Source organism: Drosophila serrata, unplaced genomic scaffold, assembly GCF_035046125.1.
Source record: "Drosophila serrata isolate PLE 108 unplaced genomic scaffold, ASM3504612v1 contig_233, whole genome shotgun sequence".
Taxonomy (NCBI): Eukaryota; Metazoa; Arthropoda; class Insecta; order Diptera; family Drosophilidae; genus Drosophila; species Drosophila serrata.
The window spans coordinates 340,057-362,813 of NW_028257131.1; the positions used below are offsets into that span (position 1 = coordinate 340,057).

General features: G+C 40.2%; 1 protein-coding gene across 1 annotated transcript in view; it reads right to left on the minus strand.

Moving 5' to 3' along the window:
- beat-IIa (beaten path IIa) overlaps nt 1-22,757 on the minus strand; it is a 50,790-nt gene that overhangs the window by 22,356 nt on the left and 5,677 nt on the right. The window contains exon 2 of the mRNA XM_020957196.2: nt 4,940-5,659. Coding sequence (XP_020812855.2) covers nt 4,940-5,153 — 214 coding nt within the window. The 5' untranslated portion in view covers nt 5,154-5,659. The remainder of the gene's footprint in view (nt 1-4,939; nt 5,660-22,757) is intronic.

Consider the following 22,757-nt stretch of genomic DNA (forward strand, 5'->3'; position numbering starts at 1 on the left):
CAAAATTGCACTTGAAATTTATCCCCGAGCCTTATTAGTTATTTACGCAGCAGGCGCACTCGCCGTAATGTGTGAGTGTTTGTGTGCGAATGGGGTGAGGGGTGGGGGAGGTCTGTGAAAATGCCCTAACGGCATTTTCGGTGAAAACCCACGGACCTCCCTCAACACCACCCATTGCAGATTTATAGCCTGCAGCAGTTTTTAGTGCTCGTCCTTTGTTTCGTCCTGCGTTTTGTTTATTTGGTTTTGCAATTGTTAAAAGTTTATGTCGTTTTTGTTGCGGCTGTTGCATTTCGCACACACAGTTTCCACTTGGACCCGGCGAACAACAAGTTTTTGCTTTTGTTTTTTGTTTTACTCGGGGGCGGGTGGGAGTGGCAGTGGCAGTGCCAGAAATATACACAAAATACTAGAAGCAAAACAAACAACAACAGTCTGAAACAAAAACGGTGGTATTTTTTGGGTTGCGCCAGTTGCGATTTTATCGTTGTGATTTGTTCCAGTTATTTTTTGGCAACGTTGCTTAATTAAACGTGAACTATTGCCAGATGGAGTTTAAATATCGGGGAATTTTGTTTTCCGAATTCCGTAGCCATGAATATGGCAGCCAGATTTGACTGGAATGGTGAAGGAATATTATATTTCTGTATATACGTATTTAGAGTTCCAATTAACTGCGAAAAACCCTTTTCGGTCAGTACTTCCTTAGGGGCACATTATAATCACAAAGCAAAACAAATTATTCTTACTCAACTTTGTCAATCATTTCCAGCTTACTCCAGTTTAATTTGTAAAATTAAACATAAGCTCTCGCCTTTCCGCCTGCGGCTTTTGAAGTTCCTCGAACTTGTGCATTAATACCAATTTGCACTTGTCAATCAAGAAACCTACAAAACTTCTAATGAGCCTAATTATTTCAACTATTTAGCCAAATACACAACATCTTGCGGCGGCTGAGAGGCAGGGGGAAAGCATTCGAATGCTTGCCAAATTTTGCTAATGATAAATAAATTATGCGGCAGCAGCCGCACAAAATGCCAAGCTCCCGGTCTGCACCGCCCCAGAAACCACGAGCAGAAAACAAATAAACTCGCTTCGCAATGCCAAAAGATAAGTATACGCCCTGTGGTCCCTGTCCCTTGTTCCGAGGACATTAAAGCCCCGAGATTTTCGGTTCGGAGGTTCGAGGACTCGCCGAGCTTCGCAGAAGGGCGGGGTGGTATGAATGGTATCGCATTACCGAAGGCAAGCGTCGCACATGCGTTAATAAACAAAATCTGTTGCTAATGTACAAAATAAGTTAATTATGGCAACGCAAATGCGAAAATGCGAGGCGAAAATGCCAAATGCTCCGATGTTGGGGACAACTTTTCCAGCTTTTCGAAAACTCTCACTGACACTCCCGGTTATTCGGGGGTCGCACATATATAAATATATTATATATACATATATCCTGGGGCATGGGAATCGCCGGGGGTTCATAGTAAGAGGTGCACTGCCCTGCACTCTGCTTTTGTTCTTTGTGCGCGATAATTGCATTTTATGGTTGTGGCAAGCAAACAAATAAACAAATGGAACACACACGCACACACACACATGGACATGGGATATATGGCAGTCATATCGCAGAAACAAATAATTACAAATTGCATTAATAATATACAAACACAGACGGCGGCTCTAAGCCTGCCCTCGGATAAAGGACCCCGATTCGATTTACCTTTTGGCAATTTTTGCGTGACTGGTATAATTGCTCGGTGGCTGAAATTGGTGGGCAGTGCCACGCCCACTCATATGTACATATGTATGTAAATATATGCCGCTGGCATTTACACAAATATCTGAGAGCAGAACCACATGAAATTTACATATATTATATTTGTAATTTGTTTGCCGCCCGTCAATATTATTTAGCAATTAATATTTCAATCATAACACTGAAAATATGAATGTGGTTTACTGTCTGATTTAACAAGAAAGTTACCCATTATCAATAAATGACGAATAAATCTTGAAATTATAAAGTAACTAACATTTCCTCTGGTATTTCTAGCCTCTAAATTCCGTATTTAATTAGTAATAACTGATAGTCAAATTGAAAATCAAAAGCATTTATCATGCGCAATACTGAGTATTTTATAGTCGTCATAAAGACCACTGACAGAGAATGGATTTGGCCAGCAAAATGTCATATTTTTATTTGATGCATTCGAGCGAATGTCAAAATTATAGTTGAATTGCATTTTGTTGTTATTAGTGAGCAAATGGCGAAATTGATTACGAATGGGTGTGCTTATGGGATTTATGGGAATGTGTCCATGATTATTATGCACTTTCGGTGGAGTACGAGGGCTCAGCGGACCATGAATACACCCGGGCCAATGCCAGTTTCCGAGAGGCGGGAAAATCAAATCGAATTTATTGCTAATCCGCACAGCTCCCAATGCCCTGATTTATGGGCGCACTTCTTTCGGGGGAAAGTCCGTCGTCGATCAGAACAATGGCTGTTGCAGCCCATTTCGAGTTCTAATTCACTTTTACTAATACACCACTTTGCCGCTAACCCCAGCCCATTAACCCGACCCCATCCATTAGCAACGCGTCTAATAAAGCGCTGATGCCTCGGAATCTGGTTCCGATTTCACTTCCGAATCCGCCGATGCACTTCCCCGCCTGCAATCTCTTTTGGAATGGAGGCTGGAGAGCATTCGAGTGGAGTGCCAGGGAGACCAAAGGGGTCGCGGATCACAACGCACAAATCTCTTTGTCTCCGCTCCTTTCATGGCAATCCCTCCACGGCAGCCCAAAAATTCTACTCCAAACGGAGATGCTGTAGTTTTGGACTTTAAATCACAAATATATTATATACGAAAATAAAATCAACTCAATGCTAAGAAGCACTTTAAAACTACTTAGAACTTGACATTATTTATTATTTTAATATTTCCGTTTTCAAATTTAGTTTTATTCAATACAATTTAACAGAAAAGCAATAAATTATTCTGTTAGGTTGTAGTTAAGTTAATTTATTTAAATGTAAGTATTAAAAAAAGAGTAATGCTAATATATGTTACTCATAGTATCAAAGACTAGACCAAAAGTCTTTCAAAATACTTAAATAACTTTTTAAAACCAACTCGTTCAATTATTCTACTCAGGATAAAGCTTCAATTAAGTTTATTTAATCAAATTATACAAAAGCCTATGTTCATACCACAACATGTGCACTTTTTCATGACTTCTCACAACTAATTGCTAGTGAATAACTTAACTTATTTATTTACACATTAAAAATGCTAAGAAATGACCTAAAAACACCAGTCAGAACAGCATCACCGATGGCAATCGAGGGAATGCCACCGATGAAATGCGCTGCTTAAGCTGTTCATTAGCAGCTGAGTAATGGAGCAACAGCCTGACACAGATTTGCTTTGGCAAGTGCCGACGGCTCCTCCTCCGATCCTGCTTCTGCGGTCCTGCCCTCGTCCTTTAGTCGTCCTCTTCAGTGGCATTGGATGTCATTCTATTCAGGTCGCCCCCGTTCGATTCGATTCGATTCGATTCTATACCGAGGGCCCATAGTGTTCAGTTTTGTGGCCATGGCGACGACACGGCAGCCGGAGGGGTCATTAAAAAGTTTTTACAAGCCCCCTGAATCGGCATTAGCGTCTCTGCCGGAGGATGGAGCCTAGTGGAGTGGTGGGAAGTGGAGTGTGTTGTGTGTGCGGATCTGATGCTGATTCCGCTGCTGATTGTCATTGACAGCCCGGCGGGTGAGTGGATCCCATTGCCGCAGCAGTATCGGTGCCCTTACCCCTTTTCTCTGCCGGATTGACACCTCGCCACCGCTTAGATATCGCTGCTAAACTGGCTGTCAATCCTTTTTATTGCCCAGCACTCTACCACTCTGCCACTCCGCCACACTCTCCAGATCTTTGCCACTTCGTCAATCAATTGTGCCCCTTTTATTTGTATTTTATTATGCCAAAGTGTTGTTCCGAATGTCATTTCAAGTGTCGATTGTTTGTGTCTACACTCGGAGAAAGGGCTAATTATTTTTCGAATAATAAACCGAACAAAAAGATATTATTTTGAAGAAGAGCATCCAAATCTCGATGTACTTTAGGCATCAATCTTAGAGAATCCATGTCTTTCGTATTATTTAAATTTGTTGAAAGGGGTTTTACTATCAATACAAATCATAAATCTTTGAAGTTATATTGTATTTTTGTAAGAACTAAAATTTGTAACCATATAAACTCCTCGGTGTACATTTGCGGCTGGTTCTGGTTCTCTTTTAATTCCCCATTTCATTGGAGCGTGGGTTAAAACTAGAGTTTGGAGTCACATTTGAAGGCACTTAATTGAGCAGCCGTATCGGCATCGGACTTAGCAAAAAAATATATATATATATTGGAGTAAAAGTGAAGCAGTCAATTGAGTTAGGGGTTGAGTGTGGTTGACAGTGTTGTTGGTCCTGCCTCCAAAATTCCCAGATACCACTTGAAAAGGGATGACAGCCCGGGAAAGAGCTGCTGAGTGGGGGAAGCCCGACAAATACTTCATTAAATTGAACAAATGAAACACTTAAAGTGCGTTCCAATAGAGACGAATTTGTTGGTTTGATAAATGGTTAAGATCTAGCACTTTATTGAATGAGTTTAACTACATATATTGCTGGCTTGTAGTACTGTAAATTAATTAATCTGTGAAAACTACCTCTCATTTATTATTACAACTGCTAAACACCTGTCTAAAACATCTGAATATATATTTTAATTACCTAAATTGCTTATAAAAGAGGATCTAATTTTTGAGACAATTTTGCAAGCATTCTTGCCATATGTTTTCATGGGAACTTTGATGTTTGCTACTCGGTAAACATTATCATTTGGCATTAAAATTAGACTAAACAAATCGAGGGGACTTGTGGACTTACCCGTGCTCAGTAGCAGAACGGCAAGGAGCAGCAGCAGGAATCCGTTTGGAACTATCCGGCAGTCTGGAAGTCTTCTCCGGCTCTGCCGATGTTGGTGTCGCATCTTGGGGATATCTCCGCCTCCGCCTCCGCCAGAAGCTTCATCTTCGGCGGCTGACAAATCTCCGCGGAGTTGCAATTCCAGCATTTCGAGGGGCGGGCAAATGTCTTGCATTTGCGGCGGCCAAGACAATTTAATAAACACTTCAACTTCGCACGCCGCACTGTCTGTTTTGATATTTTTTAGGGGCTGTGGGGGGAGCGATGGAAAATGGGGATGGGTCTTGGGGGAAATATGCAAATTATTTATGCCCGAGTGGCAGCGGCTTTGGGTTCTATTTGCGCCTGGGCAAATTGGCCCATAAACAAAGTGTCTGTCTGGGCGCTGCCTGGGGAAGAGCGCGCTAATAAGCAGCCGGATAATTAATAATTTCCGCGCTCCGCTCTTTTCTTTCACTTTCACTCAAGCTAGCCTTCGATTGGCACTCGAATAATTTGCACATTTTGCTGATTGTTTACACATTTCAATTTCCGCCCATTAATTGCCGGCCGACGCTTTTCACTGATCTTTTTCTGCGCTTTTTCTTTTTGCTCCAGTTTTAGACGGAATCCATTTGGTGGCTTCACTCGAGCTAAACGACTCCTGTGTCCAGCTGTTTTCCGCTTTGCCCCGGAAGTGCTCTGCAAGGCGGAATAAATAATAACAAGCACGCGTTAGTTGTTGTGCAATTAAATATATAGGCCAGCAGCTGTGCCCCGCCGCACCACTTGTATTTGGCATGTAAACAACAAGGCGCACAACCGATACGAAACCCGAAATTAAACCAGACTCGTGGTGTATTCCCCGAGAGCGACAATCCGCGCCTACGACAAGTTGACAGACGACTGAGGAGTCCTAAGGACGTCCCCAAGAACACACCCCAAAAGACAGCAAGCGTTAGCGTTTCCAAAATTAGCACGCTGCACAATGGGGCGGATTACCACTGTTTCTGGGCAAAACTCACTATTTAACAAGAAAGGAAGCTAACTTCGGCACGCCGAAGTTTATATACCCTTGCAGATAGAACTTCTATGAATAAAAAACCATACAATACAAATTATATATCTTTGTGTTAAAAAACAATGAAGTAATACCTGCTTTCATTTCGTTCACCTATACATATTATATTTGCAGTTTTACATTCACTGATTTGCATTTTTCCTTCACATCAAACGATCGTTTGTATGGCACCTATATATATATATATAGTCGTCCGATTTTCATGAAATTTACCACAAAATTTAAGACTTAAATTAAATGCCTATACCTAAAATTTGATGAAAATCAGTTGAAAACTGAAAAGGTTATAAATTTAATTGTATTAATTTCTCGATCGTTCCTATGGGAGCTATATGATATAGTTGTCCGATTTTCATTAAATTTTATACAAAATTGTAGAGTATAGTAAAATAGCTATATCTCAAATTTGATCCAATTCTATTGAAAACTAAAAAAGTTAAAAATTTTTTTGTAAAAATATTCCGATCATTCCTATGGCAGCTATATGATATAGTCGTCCGATCTGGCCCGTTCCGACATATATACGAGTGAGAGTATATAGAAGGCTAACTACAAAGTTTTATTCAGATAGCTTCAAAACTGAGAGACTAGTTTGCGTAGAAACGGACAGACGGACAGAAGGACAGACGGACAGACGGACAGACGGACATGGCTAGATCGACTCGGCTGTTGATCCTGATCAAGAATATATATACTTTATATAGTCGGAGGTGCCTCCTTCACTGCGTTGCAAACTTCTGACTGAAATTATAATACCCTGCAAGGGTATAAAAATTATACAAGTTATTATTTTAATAACCGGAATGTATTTTTAATATTTTTTTAAGTTTTAGAACGCTTATGCCTTCTGCTCTGTCTGTCTTAAATGCCAAAACTAAACAACTCAATGCAACTTTTCGTTTGCTATCTTCTTCAAATGTGATTTCTAATATTTGTTTGTGAGTGGTAACTGTAAAAATAAACTTTAATCTCGCTATAAACTTGTTTAATTTTTAGTCCTAAAAAATATATACCTTTTTCGTGTGTTTTTATATTAAATACAACAACAAAGACAGTACAGCTCTCACCATTTCTAGAATTTGTTATATGTATGTTGTAGGGTATTAAATTGCTTTTATATTGCGAATTTCTCTGAAATTTAACTTTAAAAGCCCTAACCGGCAATTAGATTAGATTAAATTAGATAAAAAAAACTAATCAAAAGTTTACACTGAATAATAAAAATGGAATCCTTAATAATAGGGGGACCCCTCTTATTGTTCAAAAAATATCTTCCTGTTTCAATATTACTTTAATGTAAAATTATTCATTTATTTTACTATAAGTGGTCGTTAGTCCCATAGTCCGCTGGAAGTGCCGGCGGCAGCATGTTGCTGGCGCCGCTGGAACGCAAGCAACATGTTGCTAGAGGCAGTCAACCAAAGGGAAGACATCTGTTATGAAGATTTTATGTATATAATCTCTGATTTATCTCTATTTTTCAAATAATAATACATTTTGTAAAAATTTAAAAATGTTAAAAAAAATGGAATTAAACACTTTCCAAGTTATATATTTCTGCTTCCAGTAAGTTTCCAATATACAATCATATCTATACATCGATAGATTATTTGTTAACGTTTAAGACTAAGTAACAATATTATTCTTTAATAATAATGAATTTTATAAATATTTATACATGTTTTTTACACTCTACATGTTATATGTTTACTTTAAATAATAAATAAGCTAATATGTGATAATAATATAAAAACAAACCCTGAGGTTTAAAAAATACAAATTTTTTCTGCACGATTTCTTTTAATATTCCAAAATTGAGTTGTTTGCATGAAAATACCATCCTCTCAAGCAATATTTTCCCCATTCCAACAACAGCACTGGCGTAAGCCAATATGATAAACAATAACAAATCATCTAAACACAAAAAGCGGCAGGCAAACAAACCAAAAAGCGGAGTTTAATTTAACGAGAACAAAGTGTGTTCTTTGTGAGTTCTTTGGGTTTTTGTCCCTGCTAATGAGGCTGTGCACAAGTGGCAGGCCGGCCCTTCAGCCTCGTGTATGTTACTCCTCGCAAATTGTGTATATGTACATATAGCATGTGCTTAACCCTTTCAGGGCGACTGGAGGATGCGGCCACTTAACCCGTTACGGCTACTGTTGGCTCTCTGCCCTGCGGTCGCTACTCTGGCGTTTTGTTTATTTAAGTTGCAATTACTTTTTGCCACCCCACCGCCGACGCCTGCATGCAACAAATGCTGCGCCATTGAATGTCCCGTGTTTTGTAAGTCTTTAGCGAGTGTGTGTGTGTGTGTGTGTGTGCGTACTGGGGGTGAGTGCGAAGGTTGCCCCCTACTCATAAGGGGGAAATACAACTAGATCCACTCAAGTGCAATGACATCATGGCAAGCATTCATAATGCTCATTAGCCAGCCCCCTTCGGAAGTGTTCCCTAACCCATAACCCGTTCGCCGGTGGCCATGTCAAAATGCAATTTTTATGTGGCACACGCGCTGCAATGTTTCTGGCAGCTTATCGATGCCGTCTTCATTTTCCCAACGACTTTCTTGCCACACTGGGAAAATCATAATTTCCACATCTTGTAAGAAGCCAAAAAAAAATAATATAAACCTTGGTAATGGAAATCGTTTTGATCAGCATATTCCCTAATTACTTTCGAAACAAAGACTAAGTCTAAGCATTATGCCAACTTTTATGATCATTATAATTAGTTATCATTCGAGCAGAAGATGACTTTCGCCAGTATAAACTCAAATGCTATTTACAGTGAATATTCAGTTGCTGGTTTAAATATTATAGGTTATAAGATAACTTTCTAAGTTATATCTTTGTAAAATTAAAGTATACCTTCCTGTTCTACTATATTTTATTAACTTTATTTTCATTTTCTGAGTGCACCCACTCACCACTTGGTTTTTATGGCCAGCATGCAGCACACCTCGATTAATGCATATATATATAGTATGGCTGGATCCTCCGAATGGAGCTATATGCCACAACAACATGCCCATGCACTTAGCCGTTTTATAGTATTGTATGTCTCCATGTCGAGGGAGAGTCTACATCCACTGCCACTGCCACTGCCTCTGCCACTGCCACTTCCAACCCCTTGACAAACGCAACACGTGCGATTTGAGAATTTTATAAAAGTGTTTATTGGCCTCCTCAAGATGCCCCTCTGTTCCAGTTTCTCCCCCAGCAAACGGCAGCTCGCTGACATTGACGACGCTGACAAGTTTTTAGTGCTCCAATGAAAATTAAAACACATAAAAATGGCTGAGAAACCGCACAATTAAATGGCGAATTGGCGGCTCCTCCGGAGAACCATATGGGTGTGTACTATATTGTTATGTAGCGTCTACCGAGAGCAATAAACGATACTCGGTGTTTACGGCGGACTCAAGGCCGTTTTCCTGAACACGGTTAAATTTTCCACAGGGAAAGGTGATTAATTAATTTCAGTTAAAGGCGCTGCTATGGAAAGGTGTAAAGTGTTAAAAAACATAGTAAGATAAGATGGAAGATAATATGATGGAAGTAACAAACTTACAATCGAAATTTACGTCATCCAAATTTGTCGTTCTGACTCTAAGGCTTCAGTTTCTCATCATATTTTTTTCGAAAAGAAAGTAATGACAAACAAATGAACCATTAAAGCAATTACACTCTAGTTTTAAAAAAACCCCACTGCATTGGTCTCGAAAATATTAGTGTCAAAGGGAAATTCTGCTATTAAAAAATCCATGAATAGTCTCGATGGGTTCTCGTGCACATTTGAATGTTTGGGACCGTATCTGAGTTCCGTCTCGCTATTGCTGGCAGCTCTCGTCTCAGTCTCAGTCTCATTGTCATTGCACACATTGTTGCTCTATTTAAAGCGGACTCGCACTTGCAATCTAGCACCTTGTCGGTCCATTGTGGCAGACAATTTGGTATTCGATGTAGCTACGAGTAGTTCGTAGTTGTAGAAACGAACACGCGATGACATCGCACCACAGAGAGACCTGTCTGCATCGTCCTGCTCCCTGCGCTCTGCGCTCCCTGCGCTCGGGGTCCTTTTGTCAAACCGAAAAATGCAAATTTTCTTTGACATGGGCAAGTACGAGATAATAATTTCCCCACACATGCCAACTGTCTAGTGGGGATGTTCTGCACTGTGGAAAAAAACAGTGACTTCTTAGTGTTGTACTCATTCCTTAAGTAATTTGAATACAACTAACTTTTACAATAATTTTCAAAATAAGCATTTAAGTAACATTTAAAACACCATATGATGCCCGATATTAATATAAATTAAAACTCTGAAAAAGATATATATTTAAAAACAAATGCATCCATAGTTTATTATTATTTATTTTAATGTTTTCCAGTATATTTCCATCAACTGGCTTCATAGAACTCTGACAATTTCCTGTTGCTGCTGAATGTACTCAGCATCGAAGGCAGTGCCTGCCTTTGTATCTTGGTCGCATTTGAAGGCTTCGTACATAAATTTATGCGTCACCTTGGTATCAATTAAAGGCATCCAAGTGCTGAGAATGGAACGCTTTTTATTCCATACCATCGAGTTACAATTAGATGATTGGTTGCCCGGCATTTCGGGGCAGGCAACGTAATGGTAATGGCCATAATATGTAATGCAGCGCATTCCCCGCAGATACAAATGTATCTCGAAATGCATCCTTGGCATGTTAATCGATTCGCCCGTTGGCCTAAGTGCGATTTCGCTTTGATTAGCGTTGCGCAATTATACGCTGGCTGTAATCGAATGCAACTGCAGCTGTAGATGCATCTGGCGGATGCATTTCCCCCATAGAGGGACCAAATCAGAATCCGAATTAGATGCCAGTTGGACAATGAGACACTCGCAGGCGGAATGCAAATGTGACATGTTTCCAACCCATCACGCTCTTGGGCCTCTCTGGAATTACAACAAAACCTTCTTTTTTGCCCTAAAGAAAGTAATTCTGGAGCGGAATCCGATCAAGTTGAAACTTAAAATGATGAATGTCTATCTTCATAACTTTTGATACTGAATATAAAGACTATGCCTTTGTTTAAATTTGATATCACTGATTCTAAATTAAAATAATTTAAATTAATTTTCAGCAAAAATAGAATACAGAAATAATACTTTGAAGATCAAATTCGGAAACCATAATATAAATTTCATTTTTAACCACTTTCCATCAAAAATTCACCACTGAATATTCAGTTAAAGATGAAATTGATTTTGTTTGTGTATGCGGTTAATCGTCTGGCTTTGTTGTTTGTTTCAATAAATAAATTAACCATCAGAGATCAACGAAGGATTGGCCAAGGGGGGACTTATGGCAGAATAAAGGCTATATGCAAATATTTTATTGCGCCATAAAGAGGGCAACATTTTTTAATTATGCCCACTTTTAATGGTTTTAATTGCAGTTAAAGCGCTGCAAAGTAGGCTTTAATGGAAAATGGCAAACAGCCTGAACAAAAAAGCGGGGGAAATGAAAATACTTAAAAAATTGAATATGTTGTTGGGCAAACAACGAACGTCGGATGTTCAGGTTGTGTTAAATGTTGATTTATGACCAGGAAGAGCATCGCACACTGACCCGAATGGCGAATTAAATTTCCATATTAATATGGTACCATCGAATTGAACTATTTTCAAGAAGCGGTAGTCTATATAGCCGAGTTTTCCTTTTCAAAAGCCCGAAGCACCGCAAGAATTCCATCAATCCGAGGCTCACTCTTACTTCTCAAGACAGACTCAAAACCGAAACCGAACAAATTGAAGAACAGTGAGAAATATTGGGAAACAAATACTATACACTGAATAAAACAATGTTGTAATAGTCGAAACTTACGGAGTATGAAATGGTATATTTTTTAATATTTACATTATTAACATTTGTTATTATGGGACTCTCAAGAGTCTTAAAAGTCACAAATTGGTTAAAAAAATATATTTACTTATGTGTTTAATATATTTTATTCTTCCTTGACAAAAATCTTTATAAGTTCACTATTTAGTAAAAGGGATATACCCTGACCCTATGATCCTTTAAAGCCTCTAAAATGATTTCCTAACGAATTATCAACATCATCTTTGATCTTTGCCTCAATTATTCTCTGTGCACTTTCCCGGGCTCTCATGACTATTTTTGGACACTGCCTGCTATTTTGCATGGAAGGCATCACGCGCCTTTTAATAAATTGAAAGCGCCGAAAATGTTTACTTCCTACAATTTGGGGGAACGGAGCTCCGACTCCCGCCAAACAAAGGGAAAATCAATGTTCCAATAAGTCAGCGGCAATAACCATTCAAGATGTCGTCATTTCCCACCTCCCCGGACCGGGAAACTTTGAGGAATTTTTGAGTGAAGCCCAGAGAGGAGGATACAATTGAATTTCAGTGTTGGCAATTTAATTTCTTTTGTTGTCAGCGGCATAAACATTGATCGAAGGGAGCCGGGAAGAGGCGACACGGTGGGGCGAGGGGAGGATAGGATGCTGCCACGCCCACGCTTTATGTTACTGTTATTGTTGTTGGCATTTCGTTGACAGCAGGACAATGGCAAAAACACGCTGGGATATCCGGCATACAAAATTAAACAAACAATGACAAGACAAGAACTCGGCCGGGAAACTGCGTGCGAAGGCGAGGAAAACTGACCCCGAAGGTTAGAGGAAAGCGGGTGGGGTGGTGTGGGTGAGGTGAGACGTAGGGTGTTGGGCGTGTCTGCAGCTGCCAGAACGGAAGTGTAAGACACAGCAGGCGCTGCAACAATGTGTGCGCCACATAATGACACATGGGCCGAGAAGGGAGGCAGGATGGAGGGAGAAAAGCCAGGCAAAAACCCCACCAAGTGCTCCAAGTAATATAAAAGCAATTTTCTCCCACACACACACACATACACACACTGACTGGGAAAGGGGAGAAAGCAGAGCAAGGTCACGCCTTGTTGACCAAAATTTCACTACAAATGAGTACCTATTGTGGCCGCTGTTGACACAGCCCGACTCCGAGTCCGAGTACAAGTCCCAGCCTCCTCGACAAAGGCACGGGCACGGCAGACTGCACAGAAATGAACTTGATTTTCCAGCGGGGCAGCCTTACACCACCACACTTAAAAAAAATAAACACTAAAATAAAGTCAAAGAAGTCGGAGGAAGGGGCTCACGAAATTAAGTTTCCTTATATTTCCAAAATTTCGTATTAAATTGTTAGTTAAAAACAATACTGTGTTTAATTAGTTGATATGTTATTTATTTTTAAGACCCATTTCTCTCTCTGCATACATCCGAAGGCCAAAGTAACAGTTGATGACCGGGTGGGTGAGGGGGGATTGTCGGTTATAAAACAATTGTTGTCGCTCGCTACACATTTCTGTGGCCAGGCCGCTTGACCCAATAAGCCCAGGGGCAGCTCCTGTTTGCCACAAGTGGGAGAGCGGGAAAAGAAAGATGGAAAACCGGCAGAAAGTAGGTGGAAAACAGGCTGAAAGCCAAATGAAAAGCCAGGCACTTCATGAACAACGGTTGAGCAATCAAAAGTCAAGCGTGGGCAGGTGAATCTCTTCAGCACCTGCAGCTGACAGCCAGAAATATCATGCAAATGAGGCCCAATCAATCTAATCAGGATGCACAACCCCACTGAATATGTAAATAATTACGAGACGAATATTTACATATCCCCAGGAAAGGGCGAAGGAAGTCGAATCAATTTTAAACGTATCGGAAATTCTCAGAAAATCCAATACACACATTCTAATACCAGCCGCAGCAGCAGCTCATCCGAACTGATTTTCCAGGAACCTCTCGCTCTGTGCGTTCTAGACAAACTAAATCAAGGATGTGGGAACTGGACACCTATAAATGTATACAGAAACGATCCTGACTCCGGGAATCCTGTGAGGTTAGCTTCATTCTTATTACCCTGAATAGTATGTTCTTGGGTAATTTTAAATTTCAATGGGGTTCTATTGCTATTTAAATAAATTAAAGTTGAAGGAAGACAACATAAAACCAGCTATTGAAGCCACCTCAAACAAATCTGAATTCCAGGGTATCCTTTGACATAAAAACCGGACAATGACATAGTTTACCTAGGTGATTTCACCGACTGCCTTTGACTGCTAAGTAAACGAACCTGAGCCTCGATTTAGGTCCTTGTCATTGAGAAGCCTAATGAGCGTCAGGCCGCCAATCTCCTGACTTTATGGCCTTTCTCAACTGGGCGACTATTTACACATATATATCTATACTTCTATATATAAATATATATATACATTTCAATATATATAGAAAACAACAATGGTGCCATTAGCATCGTCGTCAGTCGCCACTTTCACCCACCAAGATTTCCCCACTCTCTGTTCTCACTCTCCCCTGGGCGGAAGCTACGTTTCCGGGAAATTGTCGGAAATGGCATTTTCAAAACGAAGATTTTGTTAACCGCCCTCGTCGTCGTTGGTCCAGAGCCATACATTGATATAACGACCCAAATGATGATGATGACGGGAGGCAATGGGTGGCCAGTTGCCTAGGCCAACAGCCGCTGTCCCTGCCAGCTGTTGTTTGTTCAACTTTTACCTGAGGTAGAACCAAATACCAGGAAAAATACAGCGACCAAAAGCCACACGGAGAAAAAGTCAAAAGCCAAACTGAATAATATTATAAGGAACTAAAAATATATAAATCTTTTATACAAAGGTTAGAGCCTTAATAAAAATACTGTAAGAATAATATTTTGTTGTTGAAGAAAATCATCATGTGATATTATAACATTCAGAGGTCACTTTTTCCTAGTGCAACAACATGACGCAGCAGGAGACTTTAAGTCCTGACCAGGGAACTGCGACAAAGACTCGCTTAAACGGCTTTAAGAAGACTGGCCTCTTGTGTCGCTCGTCCCTGTGACCTCTGAACCCAGAGAACTGAGAGCCCAACACTTGTCACTCGGGCAGCCACTTGTCGCCTAATGCAATCACAGCAGCCAATGCCACTGCAGTCGAGGTTCAAGTGCCAAAACACTTACTTAATGGAAATTACTCGAGCATCCTACCCGCCACTCGACACGACTCAGTACATTCATCTCGTCTCCATCGCCATCGCCACCGCCATCTCCATCCCGCATCGATAGGCAGAGTGGCCAGGAGTTGAGCAATCACGTGCTCTTCCTGGGAAGTGGAAGGATGTCGCCGGGGGCGACTGGGATTCCGATTGGTAGCCACTTGAGTGTGTCATGTCCGCACGATTTTTGCTAAAAATCATTTAACGGCTATGTGCCGGAAATGCGAGACAAACCCCAAGCACAACAAGGCCAAACATTTGGGAGTGGTGCACAGAGAGAAAAGTGGCAGAGAGTTTAAATGAAATCCATTCGATTACTAAGTTTCTTCTATGAGCTTCACAAAAATATTAAAAGAACAACGATAAATGGAACCCTGTTTTTGTATTTAAGCAACAAGTTATATTTGAAATTAAAGGAATTGTAATTAAATAGAAATTTCAAAAACTTTCGCCTCAGTGCATGAGTTCAGCAGATGCGAATTTCTGGCAATTGATTGAATCCAGAACGCAGGGCTCTTTAAATTTTTCACTTTCTCGTTGTCTCGGCAGTAATGTCACCAGCACGTAATGCGAACGTGGAGTGGCGCACTACACCACACTCCACTCTATTTTCCCAAGCCACCCCCGCCCTATTTTCCCCCATTTTCCTCACCGCCCCCTTCGCTTGTGTGCGTGTGTGTTTAGCAATTTCAAAATTGTTGTGTTCAATCAGAATCGTTTTGCCAGAGAACGAAAGAAGCACCAGCATCCATCCCACACACTCGTATCGACATCAGCATCGAATCATCGTCATCAGCCTCTCTGGAGACTTTTGGGGAGAAGAGCTACTCGGAGGAGAATGTGAGATGTGAAATGGAGAGACACACACAGAGAAGCGGAGAAAGGAATCGAGAGGAGAAGATTCGGTAAAGCCTGTTGAACTGTGAGTCCGTCCGGCATTTGGTGCCAAAAGTTCAGATTGTCGGACTTTCAGTCTGTTTGCCGGGCAATCGACGGTCATGTTTGATGTTTATTGGAATCTGGATAGGTGGCTTTCTTATGGGTCAGTTGCCAAACCGATCAAAGCGAGAGTCGACTTTGAAAACTCTCCTAAAAACTAAAAAAGAAAGACCGAATTTTGAAAGGCAAAATGAAAAGTTTGCATAATAAAGAGTTTTAGGTAATGCATTTCTAAGCCCGAAAATAGGATCATTAAACCATTATGTAAACTTGTTTTAGAACTTAATTAAAAGCCATAAAGTTGTTTTCAGAGAAATCAATAATTTATATTTGATTCAATACAATTTTTAAAGCTTTCCTTTTCTCAGTTTACATATAAAATGTATTTCAGTAAATCAAAATGTTAATTCATTTAATGCATTTATTATATTCTTTATTAAATAATTACCCATAAATGCTAATTGACACTTTTTTTCCGAAAAAACTAAATAAATAAATTTCTATTTATTGTCCTCCAACAAAAATTGCATTCATTTCTAATGGCCAAACTGTCATTATTATTTCACTTTGGAATATATGTATGTACATATCCATAACACATTGACCCAAAAACACACTGAAATACACGCAAACAAGATGCAGAAGAAAGAACCGAAAAACTTTTGGCATAAATAAAAATATTGAGAAACATGCAAAAAGGGGAAAAAGGAAAGGTCCCAGGCCAGGTCAAAGATAATAATAATAAAAAACCGCTCAAACATGATGCCAAAAACAAAATGCAAAAAGAAATGAATAAAGAAAAACAAAACACAAGCAACAAAGGCAATAACCAAAAACAAAAACAAAAGAAAGTGCGATGGAGGAAACTTGAAATCTCCCTCTTCTTGGCCGTTTCCCGAATTTTTTATTTCATTTTGCGTAGAGTTGAGTGAGTTAGCGTTGGCATTTGTCAGTTGCTGGCTGTCAGCGCTCACTTCCTGCCACGCCCACGGCCCACAGCCCACTGTCCTGGACCCCCCTTTAACCCACCGCAGGCTTTGGTGGGTACTAGGTCCCACTGTGTCTGCAACTTGCCGCAACTTTTAATAAACTTGGCAAGCATTTTTTCCCTCAACCATTTTGTTACGCTGGTTCAAAGGTTACGCACATACACACACCCTGTTCCTCCCTCCCTGATTTATATTGAGGGGAAAAAAGGAAAACTCGACTGAAGAGTAAAGGGAAAGTTTTACAACCAAACTCAAATTGAAGCAGTTAAATGGCGTATTGTTTTGCAAAATACTTGACCAGGGAGTGAGAAGTTTTGACCAACAAATTGTCAAGTTTTATGCACGGCCATTTGGTGAGATTTCATTTTGATGTCCTGTCTCCGCCTTCGCCTTCGCTTTCATGTGATTTTTATTGTCCCCATTTTAGCGTCTTGATCAGGAGTCACGAAATGGCTTACTAAGCTTGGATATGTCCTTTCTGGTGTCCCAAGGAGTCTGCCACATTATTATGGCTGCCGTTTCTGCATTAGACGCTAATTAGTAGCAGCTACAACAACGCCTTGGCAATTGGTGTTGCATATCTTCAGGCGCTGCAAGTGAAATATTTGCACATTTGCGCAGGAAAGCCGCCATGTTGCTGCAGGCAGACACAGAGAGCTGTGTGTATGTGTGTGTGTGTGTCCGTCAAACAAGGCAGCTACACCAACATAAATACATTCACACACTTGGGAATGCACTGACAAAAACTTTAAGCTGTCTCTAATTCAATCAAACATTACATAAAAATCGAAGGACATAATTTTTGCTTAAATCAGTGCTTAAAATTTGCTTTCTTGTGGTAGTTTTCTAGAATGCCAAGCCAGGAATATAATTTAAATATAGAAATACACCCATTTTCCTCAATGTTTGTACAGTTGTGTTTGTGCTTCTAGTGTGTCAGTTGCTGCTTGTTGCCTTTGGTGGCTTTGCTTTGGTGCGGTTAACGCTGCCAAAACTTTCAAATGAGTCCCGCCAGTCGCTGCAATTATGCTAGAAATACCATTACACCTGCTCTTAGATACAATACACAGTTCGCTGCACTAATTAAAGAAAATTCCACCGCAGAACATCGAAGGTGCAGGAGGGCCACGGAGCGAATACGCAATCTGCCATGGCAATTGTTCAAACATTTGCATAAATTGTTGCTGCAACTATTTTATGCAGCAAGTACAACTAAAAGTAATCTGTTTCGCCCTGCGGTTTGCACAAATATTTGCACAGTTGATGCCACAGACAACAGGCAACTTCCAGCAGCAGCAGCATCACCAGGAAACCCCGAAAAAGGATGGGAAAAGGCAGACAGGGGCAGTAAGAAAACTAAACTGAAATAAGACAGACCCAAACCCAAAGATTGAGAACACCGGCAGTTGACATGTCCCATTCATTATTCATACACTCAACCGTCTGATTTATTTACAACATATTTAATTTGCCCCTGTCTGCTCTGTCTCTGGGGGCCAGCTGTTGCTTTTATCTGGCGAATAAATTAAAAACGAGTGCAAATTTAATGAACCTGTACATAGATACGAGTGCCCACCGCCACTAATACTAATGTCAGCTCATATTCTATGCAAATGTCGTGCCTCTTTTTTCTAGCCGTGTAATTAAGCCCACATTTTTATGCTCGTTGACTTTTTTTGGAAAAAAGCGAGCATGTCGAACCTAGCAGGAAGTTTGTTAACTGTGAACTTACTCGATACATAAAAAAATGAATTTAAATTTATTTAATGTATACATAATATCCAAGAAAACTTTGTCTTCTATTCCACCCCCTAAGACTCTTTATTAATTATGCCAAGAGGTCCTAAACTTCCGTTTGAACTTCCATAACTTAATAAAAAATGTAAACTTTAACAATTGTATTAATGTAATCGAGAAAGGGTGCCCCTCAAGTGGCTCACTTAATAAAAATTTACTTAGCAACAGAATTTGTAAATTAGGGAACCCAAAGCAAGGCTATTCCGACCTCCCTTGAAAAATTCCTTGGTAACTTTCCGTTGAACTTGTTAAAAATGCCAACATTAGCATACATATTTGATATGCAGCAGCATGTGCATGTGTCTAGACGTTAATGGCACTTTAATAATAAGTAGCAACATGGAGAAGGAATGTCTTTGATGTTGGGTCAACGGAACTTAGCTGAAGGAGTGCTGTTGGGTCACAAGTTCAACACTCGACGAAGGAATCAACTGTTTCCATTCAGCTGCTTGGCTTTCATTTAATAATTCCCTTTCATTAGGCGAGAAGCGTTGGAGTGGCGGAGTGAAATAAAACAGTACAACCGCAACTTAATGAGAGCACCACCCTCGTCCTCCCACCACCCAGGCCGTGTGCCACGCCCCGCTCATTAAAAGTAACCAAACTGTTGGGGACCGCAAACCAGATGACGACGACGACAACAAAAACAACAGGAGCAGCAGTGGCAGGAGAAGCAAATAGGGCCAACAACACATGAAAAGCGGCCAAAAAGGCAGCCAGAAAGAAGCTATCTCCGCTCTCCCCTCTAGCTCTTCACCCCGCCACCGACCACTCTTGTATCTCGCCGGCTTCCTGTTCACGTTACAGCTATCAACGCTAATGACAAAAGCGCGCAAAGTTTGCATTTACTTGGAAAGTGAAAGGACACTAAACATGCCCACAGGGTGTGTCCGGCACAGAAATCACAAAAGAGCATAAAATTAGCGAACGATGTCGCCGCACTCCTGGTCCTCGAGCTCGTCCCTGTCCGCATCCCTAGCCCCTGTTTATCCCCCTGGAGCGAGGAAGGACTTTGTGTCCTTACAGTGGAAAAATTACACTATTAACCATCAAATAGCAGCAGGAAGTCGTTTGCTTTTAAAGCAAAAAGCATAGCTATAGCGAATACATATAAGTATATATATTTTAATCATTCTGATAAATATAAGAACATTTCAAATATCGAAATATTAAACATTTGAGTGAAAGAAAACTCCTAAAGACCTACCACAATATGTTTAGTATGAAATCTTTGGTTAACTTCAATCAGTTCACTCTATAAATATTAGAGTTTAGAGTTATTTTTGTCAGTGCATTTTACTTTAAATTTCAGACAAAAAAGGACCCGAACGGGGAAGGTGGAAAACAGAGATCGGGGACACAGACACAGAGTCCGAGTTCCAGCCCAGCACTCCCATGATGAATTCATGCCATCATTTTGCTTGTAACAAAACTTGTGATTGTTGCTGTTGTTTTCGGGGCTGTTGGTGATTTTCCTGTTTTCTTTTTTGTGGTTACTGTGTCCTGATTTTTCATCCTGCACACCATACTATCCATCCATCCATCCATCCATCCATCGCACTTACACGAGTTGGTCATTAGCTACGCCTGCCAGCAAATTATTTGGCTGGGCGCGGCAATGGCCAACCATATTGTTGCTGTGGTCCCTGTCCTTGTGGTCCTTGTAGGCGGTTATGATAAACATCAGTGCAGCATCAGCATGCGAGAGGGGAGCCAGGACATTGGACTTTGGATATTTTGGGAGTGGCACACGGCGACTGTGACTGTGTCCTCGGCCAGTGGAGCACGAATTTCGCGTGCGTTTAATTTTACAGATGGGCCCCGGCTTGAGGTTTGTTACGCAATTTTCATGTCAAGTACTTAAAATAGCTGTTAGCCAAATCATCGGGGAGTCGTTTTACAAAGTACACTGGAAAATTAGCTGGTGAGTACAAATATATTGGATATATTTATATGGAACTTATAAAATGTTGTTATTTATATAGAGAACAACCAATTCTTCATGGTCTAAGAGTAAGATAAATGGATCATATCCTTTATAAATTAATTCTTTGTACGGTATTAATTATTGTGAATATAATGTAGGACTGTTTAAATATTCTTTACTTATTAATAATTTATGTTTTTACATAAATAACTTGATTATAACTGAAACATCATGTAAAAAATGTTTAAGGAATGAAAAAATACATACAAAATTTAATTATTTTATATTTAATTTTACACATATTAAATATAAAGGAGCTTGATTCGAACTTAAGCATGATGGAAAAGAGGTTTAAAGAAGTGGCTACTATTATATTTTTCGCTTTTCCTAAGGTATTAATAAAATATCTTTATATTTATATTATCCTTTGGAATTCTTTTCTCTGTATTTACTTATACCGAAAGCCACCGAACAAATTGAGTTGGCCATGCAACATGCTGAAAAATTAACGCACTTTTTTCATATTTTATTCAGTTAATGTGCGGGGAGTGGTCCTATGGCAAATTATGCGAATTAGCGCGTGTTTGTGCTCCAATCCCTATATATACATATATATTTATACAGATACAGATCCAGATTTATTTTTGTCGGACGAGACTTATGATTTATTTCTGCGCCTTTTCGGCCACAAAATAAATCTTTTGCTGTCGCTTCAAGAACAACTTTAACTGCGATAGACTCTGACTAAAGTCGATTAGCATTTTAATGAGTTATCTTCATGGCCAGACAGATGAAATTATATATGACTTCCATTCGTCCAGCTCTTGGGTAATGCAATTTCATAGGCATTACACATACGCAAGGTAAGCCCAATGAAATCGAATATTAAATTGTATTGAATAACGATTTTCTTTTGGCTGCTTCTATAAAAATGTAAATTTTCTTTTATTGTTCCGAGATTTATTAGACGAATTGTATGTGGCGGGTCAAAAAAGCTGGGAAAACTGCTGATTTGCAGGGATTACTCGGCCGGCAAATGTCGAGGCCATATATCTGCGGGAACATATAGCATAAAGGTATATGTATATACACCAGATATCTATGCAGTACAGGGGGAAATCGGTGGTTTTATGTCGCAGCACTCCACGTGGCACAGTTTTTATGCCTTTGTGCAAAATTTATGATCGCTGCTAACTGTTTTTATGATTCTATTTTGCTGATTGTTTTGGTTTTTCTTCTTGGCTTGGCGGCTTCGCCGCGACTAAGCCTTCGACTGGGATTCCCCGTTTTTGCCTTTTGTCCAGTGCGAACGAACATAAATAAAATTCCACACCGCTGGCGGTGTCAGATTTGCATTGTCTCGTCGCGTTGCTAGGGATTTGCGGCTCTGAGCGTGTGTCTGCAAATAGATCACAACTCAATCGATTTTCCGGGGACCAGGATGGGCATACAATAAAATAAATGTTATAACAAGCATAATGGAAATGTTAACAACGGCACGTACTAATCAAAGGCGTTTCCGCGAAGTGGCGGTGGCCAAAATGCCGTCAGCCGTCGGGCCAAAAAGACCGATAAATTGACGGATTCCCTACTTGGGTATGCCGGGAATGTAGTCTGGAAATTGCATAAAGGCATGATTTAATGAATTTCCGGCAATAAAATAATTTAATTTCAGCCTAGTCGGCGGCCTAGTAGCTGGGCTCATCATTAAGAACGTCAAGAGGCTTTCAAAAAATCCTAAAATATAGGGGGGCAACACAAGCCAAGAAAAAAATAAAACAGCCAAAAAAAGTGCGCAAATCTCCGCATAATTTAATAACGTCAAAGTTGTGCCCGGGTCCCTGCTCCATTGCCTCTTCGAAATTTTTGGGAAAGGTGGCCTGGGCTGCGTGTCGCATAATAAAATACCAACCATCCAAGCTTCCTGGCTGACAGGAGGCAGGCGCCTTTTGGCCAGGATTTTCTTGGCTCCGCTTACATGGCAGCT